Source organism: Rhopilema esculentum, chromosome 14 (genome assembly GCF_057945365.1).
Source record: "Rhopilema esculentum isolate cy_ngs chromosome 14, ASM5794536v1, whole genome shotgun sequence".
NCBI classification, from domain to species: Eukaryota; Metazoa; Cnidaria; class Scyphozoa; order Rhizostomeae; family Rhizostomatidae; genus Rhopilema; species Rhopilema esculentum.
The window spans coordinates 4,196,415-4,217,950 of record NC_142828.1 but is presented as its reverse complement, the minus strand read 5'-3'; the positions used below and the strand labels follow the sequence as shown (position 1 = coordinate 4,217,950).

At 40.2% G+C, this 21,536-nt stretch overlaps 1 protein-coding gene and 1 pseudogene across 2 annotated transcripts in view; both read right to left on the bottom strand.

Moving 5' to 3' along the window:
• LOC135696201 (xanthine dehydrogenase) overlaps nucleotides 1–21,536 on the bottom strand; it is a 48,154-nt gene that overhangs the window by 9,224 nt on the left and 17,394 nt on the right. Inside the window, exons 1-4 of one of the 2 annotated variants that reach the window (XM_065215505.2) lie at nucleotides 4,631–6,506; nucleotides 2,247–4,246; nucleotides 1,368–1,844; nucleotides 271–571 (exon numbers count right to left, since the gene is read on the bottom strand). In XM_065215505.2, the coding sequence (XP_065071577.2) occupies nucleotides 271–571; nucleotides 1,368–1,844; nucleotides 2,247–4,181 (2,713 nt within the window). In that variant the 5' untranslated portion in view covers nucleotides 4,182–4,246; nucleotides 4,631–6,506. Of the gene's footprint in view, nucleotides 1–270; nucleotides 572–1,367; nucleotides 1,845–2,246; nucleotides 4,247–4,630; nucleotides 6,507–21,536 lie in introns of those variants that run through there. The other variant, XM_065215504.2, reaches the window with a different exon arrangement.
• LOC148958524 (uncharacterized) lies at nucleotides 8,431–18,045 on the bottom strand (annotated as a pseudogene).

The window sequence follows — 21,536 nt, the reverse complement described above, 5'->3', positions numbered from 1 at the left end:
GGAGGATTAAGAGCCACGAAAGAATATCTTAGTGGGGGCTAAACCCCCGGGAAGCCTCTAAAAGTAGAAAAGCTATTCAAAGAAACGACAGAATGGCAGCTTTTATAGCAATACTATTATTTCGAATTTTGAGTTGCCGACTATCCTTAACCACTTTTACTCAGTGCAAGCGATTACAAGCCTACATTATTTTTAGAACCTCTTAAATATCTAAGTACCAAGATATTATGGAGTTACTATTGACCTTAAAAAATAACAATGTTTATAAACCTTGTGGCCCGCCGAATCCGCGGAAAGCAGTATTTGAAGGCAAGTTGGTCTTGCAGCAGCTTCCCTTGGCATTGACGTGTGGAACAACGTAGGTGTTTGTTGCATTGAACAAGGCGCGCTCAAGCACAGACACAGATAAGTCCCTTGTCCAGCCAGCGTTGTTGAACATTTCGATATCAGCCGCTAGTAGTTTACCACTGTTGTTGAATCCAATTTTGTACCTGGCAGCAAAAGGATGTCTCCAGCCAGAGATCATGATGTCTTCATCTCTGTCAAGCATTATTCGAACAGGTCTTCGAACCTAGTTTTGATGAAGAAGCTTTGTTAGATAAAGTTAGCTAACTGAAGAATGGAGTTAGCTAAATGAAGAAGTTAGCAAACGATCGTATATATAAGTTATAAAGAAGACATTTCATCTCATTCATACTATACAAGCCAACAATTTTGCACAAATCTGTTATCATATTCACGAGTGACCACAATTTATGAATACCAAATAGGGTATTCTGCTCTCGTCTCCATGGTCGAAGTAGAGCCTTTCGCAAGGTCGCGAAGCATGAAATTTTGCGAAACATAAAGTGAAAGTGATATAACAAGTTGAGATGATCGCCATTGAAGAAGCCTCTCTACCAGCAAAAATCAAATACTTCGTTTCCTAAGTAAGATCTGACTAAGACATGCACCCAACCGCTGGCTTTTCTAGCCGTAATCCTAGAAGACGTAATCGCACTTCCTCTGTCGCTCCCTTATTTCTGGAAACAACAGCTGACAAGTGACAAGCGATGGCATAATTGACTGTAATCTGAAACTCTCTTTGTTAATCTAAATAGGTCATATGAGCTAACGCTCCTCCGCATTGTATATTGCTACACTATTAAACTATTTACAATACAGTATTACATTTTGCTATAGTGCTTAACATGATTAACACCCATTCTTGGGACGTTCTTGCGTTCACAAATAGGGGCCTGTCGCAGTTTTTCCCTTAAAGCCCCAAGTGCCTCCGTTGGCAAAAGCCTGTGTCAACTGTAGAAGCATTTTCTTCCCACCCAGCTTACACCAATGCATTATTCGATACGTAAATTTTAAAACCTGACCTTATCTGCAGCAGCAGCAGAAACAGCTGCAAGAGGTATTCCTCTAGTCTCTTTGCCTCCAAATCCCCCTCCCATCCTTTTGACTCTACAAATGACTCTATTTGCTGGAACTCCTAAAACCTTAGCAACCACTGCCTGCGTAGCGGTAGGGTTTTGGGATGATGTTATAATCTCCATTTCACCATGTTCCCCTTTCGGTATGGCAATGACTGCTTGGGTTTCTAAATAGAAATGCTCCTGGGCACCGGTTCTCATGCTGCCTTCGATGATATGATCACAAGCTGACCAAGCTGTGTCAGGATTGACTGCAGCATGTCTGATGTCCTTCGTGTGAAATGCACCAGCCTCTACTGCCTGCTCTATGGTTACCACAGGAGGCAACTCCTCGTATTCGATAACTACTTGCTTCGCTGCCCTCTTGGCTGTTGCTTGGTCAATTGCAACGATCACGCCAATGACTTGCCCATAGTGCTGAACCTGTGAACGCAAAGCATCACATTTGTCAGTTCGAACGGTGTATGTTAAACTAGAGCGATCTTTCTAAAGAAAGCAATTGAGCTAATATTTTTTGATTCAGTTTGTTCGCAATTATATTATATTGAATTCTACCATAAATGGAGTAACTGACATTGTCAGTTTTGTTTTTCGATCGTGACTGTAAAATAGCCTCTTGCACTAAATGCTGCTTTTGAAATCATACTTATTGCAAAAAACATAGTTTAACAAAAGATGTATTCACACATAACATAACCTAGTTAAACTCTTTCCTCGATCCATTGGGAGAGCCCCTCCTTTACCAATTAATTCATGAAAAAAATTATAAAAACGATTGAAGCGACCATCGTGGATTGCTTTGTACTTTTTATTTTTGCCATTTACCTTTCCGGCAGCAAAAACTTCTTCATCTTCCACACCCGATATTGCAAATTTGTTTCTTTCTGTCGAAAGATCTTCATGACAAACAAAGTCGTAAACACCTTCAATTTGCAGCGCTTTCCCAGCATCGATTTTAAGTACTTTAGCGTGGGCCTTCTGACTCAGGACCATTCCCAGATATAACTCATTCTCGAGTCGGGGCATGTCATCACAATAGACAGCTTCACCAGTTGCGTGTAGAGCCCCAGAGGAGTGAGCAATGGGTTTTCCCACACATTTCCCGTTACTGCCATCATAGAGTTGGCTACTTTTTAATTCACCTTTCGTTAAAGGCTTCAGTGCACTCATATACTCTTCTTCACTGGTCTTGAGATCAGTTCTGACGTCATGGCCAATCTTTAGATAGAATTTGAACAAGAAACTCAGGGCTAGCGACTGTCTGTATCGAACCATGCCACCAGGTGCACGTGGGTCTAATGCTAAGTCACTTGCTAGCTTTGATAAAGCACTATCTATCATTTCTTTTCCCCATACTTTACCAAGCATCGCTTCCATTGTATTCTTCGCAAACACTGCTGTTGTGGACATGCCACCAAAACACAATGCAACATCTTCCACGAAATTTCCCTCCTTAAGTCTGATTCTGAATGCAGCATTAACAATTGCGATGTCATCTTCCCTTCTTCTTGCTTGTTTAATTGCGAAAAAGTGGTCATTGTTCTCTAAGTAAGGGATTGTAATTGATACCAGTACCTCTTCTGGTTTGATAATATTTTTGCGGTACCCAGTGAAAAATTTCTCATCCATCTTAATGATTCGCGTCTCTGTAGAACTTCTCACCTGCAACGTACAACCAGAAGCCAGGAATATCGGATTCAGATCAGATATAGGACTTCCGGTCATGATGTTCCCACCAACTGCAGCAACATTCCTTATTTGTTTGCCTCCGAAGTACTTCAGCATTTTGGCAATTTCTGTGAAAACCTGAACCTTCCAGGGAGGGTACACAGCAGCTTGTTCCAAGCAGATTTCCTCAACTTCACTGAGCGTCATAGAAGCCCCAATTTCCACACCGTGGGCATTCTCAGAGACCTTTGTGAGCTCTTCAATATTTGTTGGCTGGATCATTACAGGATATTGACAATTTTTGAACCGCATCTCGATTCCTAATTCGGTATTTCCAACTACGATTTTGGCATGAGGGTACTCACTTTTGATTGTCAGCAAATTATGAAGGGTTGTTGGTCGATACCAATGCATATGTTTTCCTCGGAACACTAAAGGTTCTTCATCATAATCGGATCTTAACTGCAACTCTGCTGGGAATATCGGCTCACTATCGGGACAGTATGGCATCAGATCGATAGGATGATAGTCTACTTGGTCTACAGTTTCCGCATTGTTATTCTTTTCTTTAGTCTCCATACAACACTTTCCATTGACGGAGCCATTGCATCCCTGCTTCGAACTGCACTGTCCATTTAAAATTCCGTTGCTATGGTCAGTGGTTACACCGTTCACGGAGAATGATGGCCATGACTCTTCTGAAAAAGTGCGGAATCCTTCGATTATGGGTCGGTATCCAGTGCATCTGCAAAGATTACCTTGAAAATACGTATCAAGATCTTCTGCAGTTGGCTTCGGCTTATTACGCAAAAGAGTGTACATTGACATGACTATCCCAGGCGTGCAAAAGCCACACTGAGAGCCATGAAATTTAGCCATTCTTTCTTGGACGCTATGGAGCTTGGTCTTTGTGCTGCCAATGCCTTCTACGGTGGTTATTGCAAGACCGTGCATTGAGCAAACTGGTGCCAGACATGCATTTACAGAAAAGTGCTCTATTTTCTGTCTCTTTCTATTGAACTTTGAGACCATGACAGTGCATGCACCGCATCCTCCTTCGCCACAGCCAAGCTTTGTGCCACATAGCCTCATTTTCAATCGGAGGTACGAAAGAAGTGTACATTCAGGATTGACATTGTCGTCGACAATCTTCTGACCTGGAAAAGAACAGTCGAAAGCTATAATTGACTGATAGGTTTATATTGTTCAGCAAATATAATTTACCATAAATCAATCTGAAGTAAACTCAACAATTAATGACTACGAAAGGAACATGGTTGGTTTGTGAGCAATGAAAAACTACGTATTCACATAATTTTACCAAGAACGTACTTATTTATAAAGGCAGACTTTCGAAAAATTCTTCCACTTTCGACCCAAAAAAACGATAAAGCGCAAAAACCGACTGCAGACTATGAAAAATCAGTGTAGCAAGTATCGAAAAAAGAAAATAGTGTTGGGACCACTATTTCTAGCGGTGCCCCTATTTTTAATATTTAATGATAGACGAAGTGTAAGATGAAGATTCAGAGAAAAATCACCATTTTGTGTAACTATTTTGTATCAAATCCATCAATAGTTTATTTCACATTTCCGCCGATCACCATCATTACTTCAACTCTACTCCAACCAACTACATAGTCACGTTGACTGAGACTTGTCGATTGATATTTTCCATATGTTTGTCCTTATTAGGTATTGAGAATCAAAACATGTAATTTACCACTGCTTTAAATCAAATATTAAATCAACACTATAATTAAAACTCTACATGCTGCCATGTTTCTCGGCACGTATTACACTACCGAATGTGATAATAATGACTGTGTGGGGTCTTAAGATACCGAGGAAGGTCTGGGCCCCAACAAATAGCAAGTATTTGAGCCAAAAACCCAAGATTAAAAAAGTAATTCAGGAAAGCTGAAGCGCGGTTTTGGGAAAATAGAAATTTGCTAACATTCGGTGAGCTTAAAATGTCCTCGAAATAGTTTTAACCTCTTGCAATTAAAAAAGAACAATGTGGCAGACCATGCTCTATCGATTGAAATTCAAATTATATTTTGATCAATTTTTGCGAGAAGTTATTAAAGGAAAACAGAGGGCTGTTTCCACAAATTGCACATTTTTACCAAAGTTTTGAAGGCTAATCGTCTGAATCGTCAGTCCCATATAAATCAATACATGACACCTATCCGGATTCTTTATATCCGCCTTCTTTTTCATCACAAATCTAAAAAATAATGTCCAGGTAGCTCCCAGAAAATTTAATCTACCTGTTAAATGTTTATGCCACTGAAATTTAAATTGAATCACACCAGTTTAACAGAAATGGTATGACACTTGTCTCACCAAAAATTACTTAAAAGCAATTAAAATTGTTCCAGTAAAAAAAGTACACACACATAAACATAATGTAAGAATACCTCTTAGAAATGAGCCCTAAAGAATTCTTCTTTCATTTTTAAATTAGAAAATGCTTGAAGCTGCATGCGAAATCCAGCCATCTAGGCCATATTAATTTTGTTCCATATTTATTATATTGCTAATACAGCATGGCACTAGCAGAATTGGGACCAATTTTGGGTGTGATAGACAGAAATATTAAGCACAGGGCTAGATCGGGACCGACGTTATCGCTACCAAATTTCAACTGGGACAGGGTGGTGAAATTATTGGGGGTGTAAAACCTCTTAAAAGGTGGGTTCTACAAACGTGAGTTCTTTGTAGGCAGAAATGCTCAAAAATACGGCAACGGCGGATAAAATCAAAATTATTCTCTTTACGGCAATGATACGACCAATGGCTAACGAGAAGTTCGACAAATAACGACACGGCTTCAACAGGCACGACAAAACTAGCGACAGAGCTCCAAGCAGTACGGCAAAACTCTCGACAAGACTACTCCTAACTTATGAAACAACCCTTTATATAACCTAAGCAAACTTTTGGGACTATAAACTCCCCAGTTGCTAATTCTAAAGATTTTTTGAAGTATCTAAAGATGAACGCTGAAGAATAACAAGACAAATTTGCTCTGCTATCTTGTTCATTGGTATCAACCATCGTGTTTACATCTTACGATGCATCTAAATTCACAATTAACGCGCTCTCTTTAAATCTACAGTCCCTGGTTCTGAGTAACGCTACAAAAATTCTCCAATTTTAACTACCAATAAGAAGCAAGAATAACATGTGCAGTTTTACGTCAACTAAGCTAATTAACAGCAATTTTTATGTAGAAATAACGCTGCATGCCTATAACACGCTGAACGCTTATAACTAAATTTACCTAAACATGTATCTGTAGCGAAGTTATGGAGTAAACAAGCAACGTTAAAGGTTCTACCGCGATCCTAACGAGTTCACCATGCGATCCATCTAAAGGCTGATTTCCACGAGGCGAAATTCGCAGCCAATTCGCTTCAAAATTGTCTTTGATTTCCACGAGACTGCGAATTCGCTGCGAAATTAAATAATAATTTCCTCCAAAACTCAACTTTAAGGCGCCTATTTTAAGAACTGCACGCATGACGATCCCTAAACAAAACACGATCCCTAGGTAGAACAGCAACATCTTTATTTTATATATATATATTAAAGAAGTAATTGTAATAAAAGTAGTTTATTTTATTTGTATTATAGCTGATAGGGAATTCGTGTGTAAAGATTTTTGAAATGAAATGAAATGAAATGAATGACGAATGTTCCAAGATTGTTTCCTTACAAATCAAGCAAATTTACCATGCTTTGACTGGTTATTAGGTGCTGCGAAATATTTCGCCGAGAAAAAGTAGAACTCTTTTCTATTTTCTTGCGAATTCGCTGCGAAATCGAAAATCAAAACTGCGCATGCCTTGACGCCTTCATCAGCGATTTCGCCGCGAATTCGCTGCGAAATTCGCCTCGTGGAAATCAGCCTTAACACAGCTTGCACAGAGCAACGAAGGGGTCAGTGGTGGGTTGGGTTGTCGTTCTCGTCTGAATTTCTGCTTCAAAAACTGGGCTCATTTTTCGTCTCAAGACAAAACTGGGCTCAGTATGTCTTGAACTTATCGAGTTGAGAAATCTTCAACTTTTTTGCCTTCCGTACGGAAAATTTCTTAGCAATGGCCGATTTTGAAGGAAAACTTTGTGAAGAGATACACAAATACCCCCACATGTATGATTCCTTGCTAGAGGACCGTCGGTCTGGAACCCAGGGTAAGAAATCGGGACAAATATTAAATTATTGGACAGGAGCAAGAAAAATGGCTATTTATACCGGAATCATTGACATCAAACGCGAATCGTTGACAATAACGGCACAATCCCCGCGAACTACCCTACAAAAAGTATTTGTAGGTAGAATATACCAGCATGTTTGCTGTTCTTTTTATTTTTTCTCCGTACAAGTAGAAGGGCAAGAGGACCATTCCTCGACGGCATGTCTGGAAACTATGAACCGAAAAAGCTTATGGAGTATCGTTTCAAGCTTCCCGCATGGACATGCGGAAAACGTACGTGTTTACGCTTTTTGGAAATGCAAGGTGAAAAGACGTATGGTTCAAAGCTTACCCTTGTGCAGAATTTAGCGTAAGCTAATAAGTTCAGAACTATGAACCAGGCTTAACGGCTAACAGCAAGTTCGACAAATAACGACACGGCTTCAACAGGCACGACAAAATTAGCGACAGAGCTCCTAGCAGTACGGCAAAACTTTCGACAAGACTACTCCTTACTTATAAAACATTAGGAATTTCTTTATGAGCATTTAATTAATTACTACCAAAAGTATGAATTTGTTGTGGTAATTCAATAAAACGCCATAGGCAACCTCAGATGGCGAAAATCATCAAATTGAGGGGTCCAACTTGAGAATTTACGTGGGGGCTTATTCGAGGGGGGGGGGGGCTTATTGACAATTTGAAGTTCTAAGGTGGGGGCTTATTCGAAGGGGGGAGGGCAATTCGAGGATTTACGGTATTTTAGGATTGACAGGACTTTTGACAATATACGCTGTCAGTGTCGATTTTTGCGCCCTATATATAGATCGTGGTTATATAAAAGCATGTGTTTCTAGAAGGAAAATCGATTTTTGCAACTTGAATCCAAAATTTCATAAATAAGTTTGACTAAAGCCCCGGCAAAACGACTGGACATTTGCACTGGTCACGCACTGGACATTGCTCACTTGTTCAGAGTGTGTGGCATATAATTCACATATAATTCATTTAAAAAAATGATAACACGTCGGGTATTTTAAAATGACTTTCCTAATAGTTTTGCCAAATCTGTATACCGGGACGGGCAACTACACGAGGCGGCACCATGGTCGCCGCCGGAGGAGCAGGAAATTTTCGAATTTTGATGCTTCCAGTTCCCTGGAAAATGCACTATTTTAAGTAAATTTTACTAAAGCAATCCTCCTTATCCTACCGAAAATTCTTTTATCTTTGCAAACAAATTGAACAGTAGATAAAAACAACTGGTACAATTTCAACGTGGTCTTTGTTTACGTTTCTGGCTGTCATTATTCTCTATGTTTTCTATCGTTCTGAAGCGTCACCAAGCGTCAAAGTTAAATTTGTTCAACTTTGACGCTCGGTGACGCGTGGCTGAAAAAACGCGCTGCGTGCGCATAGCTGCCGAAAATGCTAACCATATTTGGTCAGCGTCATGACACGCCGCGCCGTGAGGCGTCCAGTGTGAATTCAGCTTTAGTTCATTTCGCCACTGCTTATGGGCGATTTTATCAGCCTAGTGTCATCGCATATATGATGTCTGATAAACAAACATGGTTTAAATTTGTTATTCTTTAGTAGTTATTGAATAGTAGTTCTTTCACAAACTTGAAAGTTTTCAAGCATTGAATTGCACTATTGAATGGGACAGAGGCGGCGGCACAAAATTGAATCTGGGGTTGGGCTAAGGATGAAGTTTAGTGACAAAGGTGGACCCACCTTTTGGGTCCGACGCGCAAGAAAATTTTTGAAATCAAGCCTTCTAGAATGGCTAAAAATGCATCTCCCAGACTAAAATCTAACAAATTACTACACCGCTCAGAATAAACAGTTCGACGATACTCAGAAAAACATTTATTTTTGATTTTTAGAACAAATTTGGGAGGGGAGGATTCATGCGTTGGATAAAGAAAGAAAGGATGACCTTTGGTTCACATCGATGTTAATAACAAGAAGCTGCTGTATTGTTTGCCAGGGTGCATTCCATGTACATTTGCCCGAAGATCTTTGGCGTACACTCAGGCTTTATGGCGTTCCGAGTACAAACTAACAGAAAAATAGTTAACACGAAAACGTATGACACAAATGTTGATTGGGTCATGGCAGCGCAACGTGCTTCGATTGTAGAATCACACGTTTTATTATTCACAGCAAGTTACGGCAAAGTGTTCTACCCGTGCATGATCATTTTTTATGTTCCTAGCCAAATATTACAGGCAAACAATTTTGGCGCCCTCTTATCTCCATTCGCGCCCTTATTCAGGGGGGTAGTGGCCCCTCTGGCCCCCCACTGCCACCACGCTACTGTAACTTGAAGTTGCTATAATGAATAACCGGCGGACATAAACAATCCAGAGAGGCATCATGTTTTCCTTGATGTCATATTTCCAGGAGAGCGTTCTCTGACCCTAGGCGACCTGTGATTCGTTGATGCAGTCAGAAAACTCCTCGACGTGTGTGACACAAGGTTAATCGGATTATCCGGACCGGATTCTTCACCTTAGCCGAATGGTTTGATTAATAGGGACTTTACGCAACCAGTCCGATAACGGTAACGATACCCTTAGTGCGTCATCGCCCTATTGTTTTTGGAGGGACGCCTACGCTTTTGCATATTTGGCATTTTTTCGCGGGGAGGCCTCTTCCGTTCCCGTCCTACCCTATTGTTCCTACAACCTTAGGCCTGGTTGAAACGTCGCGCTTCTCATATGCCGAACCTAACTGTGTTTGGAGCGACACTTGAGCATGTTTGGCGCGACTCCCGTTTCAAACGTCGAACTTAATCATGTCGCGCCAAATGGGTTTTAGGATTGTTACATGAAGTATCTTGGTTAAGGCGCGCAATCTCAAATATTTGTTTGAAATGCATGCGCCCTCCAAGAAAGAAATGAGTTCTGGGAAGGAAAATAAATTAAATATAATTATGCATTGAGTTCGGTACATGACAAGTTCGACGCTTGAAACCGTGCCGTGCTGGAGCCGTGCAGCTCGGCAAGCTCTGCCGATCCAAACTAGTCTGCCGCTCCTAACTAAATCTGCCGTACCAAATTGATTCAAACGTCGCGCCCCTCATGTACGTAATTCTCAAGTTAGGTTCGGCACATAAGAAGCGCGACGTTTGAACCAGGCCTTAGTTCACCCTGGTTAGCGTTCCGGCAAAACGTTAGAAAATTTGTCTAGTCATTTTTCGTTTGTTCAATTTTTCTCCAACTTTTCGTTAAAAATGACATCTATATCAGCTGTTGTCAAGACACAAAGGTATGATTCTTCAAATTTACGAAATTCTTTCTCTTTAATCGAGCAGTAAGGGCCATATCACTTTCTTTGCTATCATTATTTTCATTTCAAAACAAAAGTGAATTTTACTAAAGCAACCTTTTCAAATAGGTCTAGATTAAAGGGATTTAGGGATTTCTAGCAACAAAATAATGTTGATATTTGTAAACTGGACCCTATTACAGTCTTTTTTTAAAAAACAATTTTATAAGAACATGAGCCTCAAAATTGGTCAAAAGTTAAGAACAAATTAAGAACAAGCTGTGACTAGCTACTGTAAAATGAGATTTTGAACAACGTTTTATCTCAAAAACGAGATTTTTAGCCATATTTTGGTGCTTTTTCGGTGAATATTCAAATTCAAACACGGCGACAAACGAAGGTTGTCTCACGCACTTTGTTGGCAAAAGAGGCTTGAACACCTCCCCAGAACGAAAAGCTATAAATCGCACTGCTTATACCATATAAATTCAAGAACAAATTAAGAACAATCCAGCCTCAGATTTTCGAAAAAATTGAGAACAATCAGCTTGAACTCATATTTACTGGTTCTTATAAAAAAAGATTGTAATCATGTTGACAAAAAACGATTTATTGGGGAGAGGGGGGAACATTTGTTCTTTCTCTAAAGCTGGGTTTTTGCTAAGAATTTTTTCTCAATCATCCTTACTCAGCTTGACTGCTCTAAAAAATAGTTGGATTTTTAGCAAAAGATTTAAATGGTCGAAGGAGCATGACATTTTGATGTTTCGAGATGTAAACGCTTCTGAAAGTTGGATGACAAAGCCAGGGAGTATGGAAAGAGGAGATGGTTGGAAGCAAATAGCTGACAGGCTGAATAAGATTGAGTCTCCCAACTTTGAATGCACAGCACGGTCGGTTAGGGAGCACTTTCAGACTCTAATCGAGAAAAGAAAGGTGGTAAACCGGGAAGAAGAGCGAGCTAGCGTTATTTCGCCAGAAATAACAGAAGTTGACATTTTGCTAGATGAGCTTCTTGAAGTGTTTTCGTCAGCTGCATTTGATCAACAGGCAGCAGAGAAGGAAAAGTTAGGTAAGAGAGTAGAAGATGTGGAGAAGGCAAAAGAACTACGACAGCAGTTATTGGAAACATTGGGGGAGACCCGTAAAAGCAGGGCATTTTTTAAGACTTTTCCACTGGTGGGGCATTTGAGAAAAGGGCATATAGATAAAGGCAGAATTTACAGATAAACAGGCTTTCAAAAATATTCTTAAAACATTGCTATAGACCATATAACAAAATCACTGATCGCTAGTTTATAACTAAAAGTGTCCATCTTTTCTGAAAAATTTATTTACAAATTGACGTCTGCTATAAGTTTCAAAGTCTGGTTCTCGGTTTCTTCGTTCTTTTGCAGCAAGAAAATGAGCAACAGCAGCTGTTGGGTCATAATGAGCAGTTCCATTGCCATTCACGCAATGAATAAGCGAGAATTAATTGTATCATCTGTCATTGATACTCTTGCATCACTGGCCACGATATTGTGATGCGAAACAATGCGTTCTGTTTGCATCGAATGTGGTGATAGACTCATAATGGCAGCAAATATTTTGTGCACAATTCCAGTCGTTATTGCTACTAACTTGCGCAAACGAACTGAAAGATTTGAACCGATATCATTGCCTTCTGGGAGAAATTCTACATCTTTGATTTTACTCCATTGCTTGCAAACTGTCATCAGCCAAGTTTATTTGCTGCAAAACTGTAAAGATTTCCAGGGTGTCACCCATGAGAGATCTAAGCCAAATGTGCTTTTCGTCCCAAGTCTTCAAGAAACCACTTGCCTCTGCCTTTTCGTTACGGTCCCCATTTACTTTTAGTTCATTCCACACTTCCTTACATGCGGTCATATTAGCAAGTATGGCCTCAACGAGTTGGAGAAAGTGCTCTGCAAACCTCACTTCATGATGTCTCGGAAATTGTTTTGCATCTTGCTTCACTTGTTTTAGCATTTTTGTGTTCTCTATTGACGTACGGAAGTACTTCGCGACTCCGGTGAGCGAAGATTTCCATATTTTTAACTCCGGCACTGTTTGAATTATAGACTCAACTGCAAGGTCAGAACGATGGGCGCAACACCAGAATGTGAGAATATTTCTGTTACATTGATCACTTAGACGCTTCCAGAGTCCTGAATTGCACCCAATATTCGCAGCTTCTCCATCTGTGGTTATACTCATCTCAAAGCTTCGTTAACTGCCTGCAATAAGCCAAGAGAGCCAATGCATGATCATGAACTCTGTGTTGTATTCACCATTTGGCGCATAACGATACGACAGCTTACAAATTTGTGGTCCCGCATATGCTTGCTTACGCTCCCGTCAATCTGTATACTGAAAGCAACACACTGGTCGTACATTTCCTTTGTTTTTTTTGCTGAACAACATAGATTGCTGACAACATCTCTCGGTAGTAGACCGGATCTCTGTAATGCAAGTCTGCGTTAGCTGGGACAAAATCTGGCAGGACAGCATCGGGTCCTTCATCAGTGACGAGGGCAACAAGTCTTTCGGCAGCAATTTGTGCCAGTGATCGAGCGGGCCAGGAATGAGCGGAAATTGTTTCCTGAAGACAATCATTGTAGACATCGTTAGCCAATTTTATTAAAAAGCGTACCGCATCTGGTTTTTTTTTGTTAAACATCTCAACCATGGATGCTTGAAATTTTTTTCTTACCAAGCAGATTCCAGCTGTTGTTGATTTTTTGCTGCTTTATGTATTGAAGAATGCAGGTGGTCTACAATCAATTTGAGTCTGTCCTCTCCATCTGCTCTAACTCCTTCATGGGCTCCGACAAAGGTTGAAAAGTGGGGGGGGGGGCCAAGGGAAAATTTAACACCCATAACAAAAGATTTTGAAAAAAACTCTATTGTTTTGCAAAAAAGTGGGGGGGGGGCAAGGCCCCCCTGCCCCCCTTCGTCGGAGGCCCTGTCCTTGTGCAATAGCAACTGATCCATTCTTTGAAAGCTTTTTCGCTTCGTCTTCGTGCTCTTTGCATACTTTGCAACGTACATGGATGCGCTTTCTCCCATTTCTTACTGCTTCAAATTCCTGTAATTCAGAGAATTGTGCAATAATGCCTGTCAAACTCAGCTTAATTCCATGATAATAATGACTTGAGACACCATTTGTAGAATTATCAATTTTCTGCTCTTCGTAATTTTTATCCAGAGCAGCAACCTCTTTTTGTACTTCTCCTTGTGAACTGTCTTCTTGTGGACTGTCTCCTTCTGGACCCCGAGGAATTGTCTCCTTGAGGTGTTCCTTGAGTATTTTTGGAACTGCTTTTAAATGACTGATGACATCGCGATCAGAATTATTAGGTGGGATGCTGGCTTTAGGCCAAATGGGTACTCTTGTACCCTCACCCTACTGTTGCTGTGTATTAAAAAAGATGTTATTTTGCTGCATTTGCCGGCAATAGTCGTTGCTTGGTCTTTTTTCCTTTTCGCATTTCTTTCCGCCCTTGGCATCTTCTTTCATAACAGCTCTAGCAAGTGTAAAACAAAATTCTTTGCTTTGGGTTTTAAAAAAACATTACACTTACAAAACTGAGTTCGTTCAGCAGCAGGTACTTTTGCATCGTTCTCGTGTGGCGCCACGTGCTCTCGAGCACAGTGCGCATAGCTTGAAATATGAGTTTTCCAAATTTCAGACTTTGTGAATTAGAAGGGGAATCACCTATAGAAGCAGCAGTTCCGGGGAAAAATGAATTGAAATTTGAAACCTGTTCAATGAAGATTTCATCCACAAATATCTCAAATAAAGTAAAAGTAAAACGGTCACCAAATCATAAGGGCACTTAAGTGGTGGGGCAAACATGTTCAACTGGTGGGGTGATGAAAGGGGCTGGTGGGGAATTTCCCCACCACTTTATACTGTTAGAACACAGGGTTCCCATTCATTGCAGGACATCACATGACAATTGCATCATTGCGCTGCAATTGCATCAGCTTCTGTAAATTGTATTATTCTTAGGGTATAAAAGGGGTGGCTTTATAGTTAGGTTCAGTCCTGCCGTAAGCTTTGTCGAACTCAGTGTACCTTGTCGCTAGCTTGAAGAATTGTGTTTGCCGTTACATTTTCGTCGTTAGCCGTTTAAGATTTCTTTAGTCGTTTGCCGTGAACTGATGAATTAGAAGAAGTGTATAGAGAATTGGATAACAGTTTTTGCCGTATTTATCGTGTACGTTTCTGCGAACGATCTACGAACTCGCATTTGTGAAACCCCCTGTTGAAGTGGTTTTACAATACATTAAAAAATGCCCTGCGTAAAAGAAGAAAAAGGAAGCAGGAGATGGCAAACAAACAAAAGTTGGAAACACGAAGTCGATTGGCAATGACACCTTCGCATTTCTAGAGAAAAAATTCGAGAGGATGCAGAGATAAAAAGAGAGGAGCTGGAATTGAAAAAAAAGAGATCGAGGAAAATGCAAGGCAAAGAGAGTCAATGATAGAGGAGCAGAGAAGGGGGGATGGGGAGGGATTAGGTGGGAGAAATTGGGAAAGGAGGTTGGATTTGATTTAGCAGCATTTGCAGCAGCAAAATCAAATTATGTTGCAGATGCTGCAAAATCAACAACATCATAGTCAAATGCTAACAGACATTTTGAGAAGGCTTGAGAAAAATAATTAGACAAATGATTACTACTGTAAATTCTACGCGCTAAACTAAAAGCCATTTTGCTGCTAAATATACAAATTAAACGTGTCAACATTTCAAAAAAATCAAGATATCAAAAAGATAATGCTTATAATTATAATTATTGTGTCACGTTTGTCATTATTTCCTCAACCTTCACAAAATGTTTGTATGTCATTTTCAGTTATCTACAGTTGTTAATCAAAAGTTTTTATATTCATATCGTATTCTGTATTCAGTTTCAATGTCATACTTTCCTTTGCCACGATTCTTTAAAATTTAACTAGATTCTGTCACAAAAATATCGTTGTCTGTGAAAATTTTATCTGTTTTTCAAGGAATAGCAAAGTAGTCCTCGATTTGAGGCGGATCTAAAACAAAATACTCAGATGTCATGCTTCCATGTAAGCAGCATCTTGCATTTTTAAGCAGTGTATATACTCTGTACATTTTGCCAACAGCACTTAATTGTATTTTTAAATTCTTTTTAAAGTCAACAAAACAAAAACAGTTTATGATGTCTCCAAAGAGCCATTCGACGCTAACTCTTACTGAGCACATTCTCGCATTCCACAGCTGCTGCTCTGCTGTTAGTTGTGTCCCTTTAAATGGTGCTTGCAATTGGGGCCGCAGCGGATATGCAGGATCCCCATATAGGCACATTACTTGGCCTTCTGGAGAAACAGAAAATTGCTCAAGGAGGGGGAGGAGTCCTGAGTTTCTCAGCATATCACTGTCGTGGCTCCTCCCTTCGTAAGGCCCAGAAAGCAAAGAAACTATTCCATCCGGGATCGCAACCGACTGGAATTTTATTGCATGGACCCTTTTGTGTCCGTTATAAACAATTCGTTGTTTCAGGTCTTGAAATTGGTCGCACGGTACCATCAATAAATTTCCAACAATTTGTTAAAGGAGCGCCCTTAGCGTGAATGGCAGCTGCAAACTTTATTAGGTTGGCAGAGGACAAATGTGGCTGCTTAAAGCGGGTAAGAAGAAACCCCCATCTATCGTTTACAAGCTTCATCGTGTGATTGAATATGATGCACATCTCCGGTATTGGTCTGGCAAAACGGGGAACCATGTCCAAATATCTGCATGGATATGCAAACCTTTTCAGCAATAAACACAAGCCCTCTTCTGCATCTACTTCGAGTCTATTGTACATAGTAAGCTCTCGAGGCAATTGAAGTACGTTTATTAATCTATAAATGTCTTCCTTTAAAAACCTGAATTCAGCTTTGCATTCGTCATTTGATAAGTTTTCCAGGTCGAATTGATCATACTGCCAGTAGGGGATTTCCAAATTTCTAGGCCTATTTACATCATAAAGGAATGCGAATTCTACATCATTGATATATCCCAAATTATGCGCGAATAGTAAAGCATTTACTACTTCCTGATTATTTGGCATCGTTGTTTTTTGACAAAACAGAATAGAAAGTATCGATCGTGCTGAAATTCCTAAAGAAATAAATTTTCCCGGGCAAAGTTAAAACTTGCCCCTGTTGCTGGCGGCGCGATTTTGCTTAATCGAGTTTGTCTCACAACGGAAACGGAAGCGCTAGCTGTCTGACCTCGTGACCCGTAACGTTATCGTCATTGTTACCGTTCTGGCTGGGTAAAGTCCCGACTAGCAACAGAATCAAAACTTAAGCCTAGCGCACACTGGCGATTTTCGTCGCCAGCGACGGCGACTTTTGTCGCCAGCGACGGCGATTTTTGTATTTTGTATATTTAGGTTCTCGACGTTTTATAAATGCGGCAAGATGCTTGTGAAAGATCTTGTCGACATGAAGTATGGATTTATAGAATACGTATTTGGATTTATGGAATCGCGCGTGATGATTTATTGATTGTGCGTTACTATAGTATAGTTTGAATGGACAGTGCTTGTTAATTCCTTCGCGGGGCCCCTTATTAATTCTAAAACTAAATCCCTATCTCAGGAAAAACAATTTGGGCTTTCGGTGCATCAGCCCTTGTATTGCCTGAGCAATGACGTAATTTATGGTCGGTGTTTGATTTCAGGGAAAAAACTATCTCAGTTTTTTAACCTGCCAATCAGACTGATACACCTGTCACGCAGTGAATACTGTGTGAGAACTAGCTGGAAGAGAGGGAGAAGGAAGTGTAATAGGGGCAGGTAGAGAAAAAACTAAAGAGAGGGGTGGGACTGGGAGGGGGAAACAACGCATACAACGTGGCGTGAGCCACGTGCTGTGTAATGGCCTGCAACTGGATATGCTAGGGCACTGCCTTGCAATGGCACCATGATGTAATTTGCATAATAATAGGTTGCTAACTGTAATTGACAGCCTTGAAAGGATGAACGTGCATACTGACATGCCCATTGAGAGAGGATGTGTGCCTTCCCCGCGGGTATTAACTCGAATTAACTGATTAATTCCCATTTAATTCCTTCGCGGGGCCCCTTTTTAATTCTAAAACTAAATCCCTATCTCAGGAAAAACAATTTGGGCTTTCGGTGCATCAGCCCTTGTATTGCCTGAGCAATGACGTAATTTATGGTCGGTGTTTGATTTCAGGGAAAAAACTATCTCAGTTTTTTAACCCGCCACAAAACATGATAATGTTTACCCATCAAACACAGACCTAAGAACCCCTTGAATGATAAAAATCTTAGAAAAACTAGACTCTTCCCTAGTTAAAAAGGGAGGGGAAAGCAAAGAGTGAGACAAAAGAGAAGGTTAAGGTAGAAGGTTGCTGTTATACCATGTGAATTTGCATAGCCACAGCAAATCACTTGCCATTATTAAGTAAGTTTGCATAGCAACAGCAAACTTTAAGAAACCCCACTTAGAATCAGATTCAAGCGTAAACATAAACATAAAGAGCGTAAACGCTGTAGGGTAAAAAGTACCACAGAGTGGTTCGCAAGAGTTAAGTTCTAGAGGACTGTATATATTCAGAATAAATGTAAGATAAATAGTTTGATAGTTTGACGAACGAGAGAAATATGGAAAGAAATCACCTGGTTGTCTTTAGAAATACCATAAAATCATCAGAGAAACAGTACAGCAAGAATGATTCGAATAAGATTTAATCTTCGTGAGAATGTCAATACAACGACGTTTCGCAAGAGTTTTTCCGAATGAATGTTTTCAATAGTGTGTAGATACGTCTGTGCGCTAGCGTTTAGATAATAATAATAAGTTCCAATTTGCCACACCTATCAATATCGTAGCCTCGTTTTCATGGTTCGCTCACACTCCCCCCTTGGCCAGTTAAATACTGGTCAATTAAACGTCTCTTCTCCGCACCAACAACTGCTGCTGTTCGAAGGGGTCGTGTCCTTAGAGAATTGTTCATGTCGTGACTTTGTAACGGAACTAAAGGTTCAGAGCATGTCACTTCGAGTGGAAATAATTTCTGTAACGGTCGAGCTATAACGTTTCCGTTTGACAGTTGTACATTTGCACCACGAATTTCGTTGTCTCTTCCAAAAATCAACGATTTGATTCTTCCGAGGTTCCAGAATAGGCGATTAGACTTATTTTCGTTGTGCACGGTGACTATATCACCTTGATGTATGGAAGATCGATGTTCATCGCGTTTGAGATTGCGATGATGCTCGCGAAGTTCTGATAAATATTCTTTCTTCCAACGTACTTTAAAGTGCTCGAGAGTTAACAAGAGATATTTTATTCTTTTAGTTAGGTTCTCTTTCGTTCCCCATTCTTGTTGATCTTCAGAATCTCTCGCTACCGAATAAGGCAAGGAAATGAGACGTCTACCCATAAGTAGATGTGATGGTGTTAAAGGCTCAGAGATATCTTCAGGATACAAATGAGTCAAAGGACGCGAATTTAGGACAGCTTCTATCTCGACAAGAACAGTGTTCAACTCATTACGATTTAACTTTGCAGATCCTACAACCTTCTTCAGACACGATTTTGTACTTTTGACCAATCTCTCAAAAAACCCACCCCACCAAGGGGCCTTGGGTAGATTATACATCCAACTGATTCTTCGTTCTGCGAAAAATTTCCTTAATTCTGGTAGTTGAAATAGTTTCACGAGCCTCTTTGATGCAGATTTAAATGTCATAGCGTTGTCTGATACGACTAGAGACGGTATGCCTCTACGTGCAGCAAATCGACGAAAACACATTAGAAACGCATCAGCTGATAATTCGTCGACTAGTTCAAGGTGTACAGCGCGAGAAGTAGCACATGTGAAGAGCGTGATGTATACCTTCTTCATCTGCTTCTGATCACTCTTAACATACAACGGGCCGGCAAAATCAACTCCGACTGAAGTAAATGGGAAAGAATCTTCCACTCTGAAGCTTGGTAAGTTCGCGGTTTTAGGATTTCCATAGGACATTCCTTGTAACCTTTTACAGAGAGTACACTTGCCGATAACTTTCTTGACAATTTGACGTCCCTTTACTATCCAGAAGTGACTACGTAATTCTAAAAGAGTTTCCTTCACGCCACCGTGAAAGACATGCTTGTGACAATCCTGTATCACTAACTTTGTAAGATGATTTTCTCTGGGAAGTAGTGATGGGAATTTGCTTTCAAAAGGAATGTCTGCATTACTAAGACGACCTCCGCAACGAATAATTCCGACTTCGTCCTTGAAAATACCTAGTTGCCGTTCAAACTGCTTGTTCTCGTGTTTAGAAATATCATTTTGAACTTCTTTGATCCAAAACAATTCTGCCTTCGCCATCTCTTTAGCTGAAAGCTCTCCATCGAATTTTTGACTTTTCTTTCTGCAGTTATGAAGGAAACGCAGTACGTATGAAGTAACGCGATAGAGGCGTGAAATGCTGCTGAAATTCTCTAACTTGATTACATTTCTCAACGAATTTTTCTGCACAGCATCAGCTAGCAAAACCGTGCTGGACTTCTCCTGTGAGACATTATTTTTACGGATTTCCTCTTGACATTCCTGCGGCATTTCATCTTGACGATCAACGTTAGGCCAATTTCCAGGATCTTCTTTTAACCATTCTGGACCTGACCACCAAAGATCATTCATTTGCAGTTTCGTGACGTCATAATTGCGAGTAGGAACATCTGCAGGATTTTCCTTTCCTGGGCAGTGTGACCAGAGGTTAGGATTGACCAATTTTCTGATTTCTTGGACACGGTTTTCAACAAATATCTTCCATTCCTTTCCTTCTCCCAATATCCAATAGAGTGCTGAAATCGAATCTGTCCAACATTTGACCACTTTAGTTTTAACAACAGGACTTAGTGAATTTTCCACAGAATCGATTAATCGTGCAAGAGTTAGACAAGCTAGCAGCTCTAGTCTTGGAATGGTTGTTTTAGATAAAGGTGCTACCCTTGATTTAGACATAACCAAGCTCACGTGACTTTTTCCGTTGACAGTTATCTTAGCATATACCGACGCTACATAAGCACTTTCAGAACTATCGCAAAAGCCGAAAAGTTCGACGAGGTCAGGTTTCCCATCGATGGAACCAAAATAGTACCTTGGTACAAAAATAGATTCTACTTTATCTAATTTGGAGATGAGAAATTTCCATTCTTTGTCAAGTGCTTCAGGTAATGTTTCATCCCAAGACAATTTTGCCTTAAAGAGTTTCTGTAAAAACACCTTCAGAGGAGTAGTCACAGGTGAAATGAAACCTTGAGGATCGAATACCTTTGCAACTAGCCTCAATACATTGCGCTTGGTAGGAATCAATTCGGCAGCGAACTTTGCAAGTTCTGACAGCTTGAACTCAAAGACATCCTCTTCGAGATCCCAGTTTAGCCCTAAGACCTTTACACATTTTGATTTGTTATCAATTTCTTCCATAGATAAACTTGACTTCGCAAAAGATTGGTTTTCTTCTGTTGTAGGTAAAATGTTTTCTATGCATTCGCTAGAATTGGATTCAAAATCTTCGATTTTGTCCCTAACTTCTTTAGAGTTTGACTGCCATTTTCGGAGTCGAAAACCTCCTTCAAGCATGAGGTTTTTAGATATTTCATAAAGATTTAAAACTTCTTCGATAGAATGTCCTCCGGAGTTTACGTCATCAGCATAAAGCGAATTAAGAAGTTTATTACACACTTCAGGGTAATCTGTAGAATAGCTTTCAATGTGCTTTTTCAAGGTTGCATTTAGCAGAAACGGTGAGCATGTAATCCCAAAAACAACACGAGAAAATCTGTAAGTAATAATTTTTGGCTGCTCGTCATCTAAACTGTCTACCCAGAGAAAACGAAGAACGTCCCTATCAGATGGGTGAACTGACACCATATGGAACGCTTTTTCAATATCTGACGTTAAAGCGATTGGGT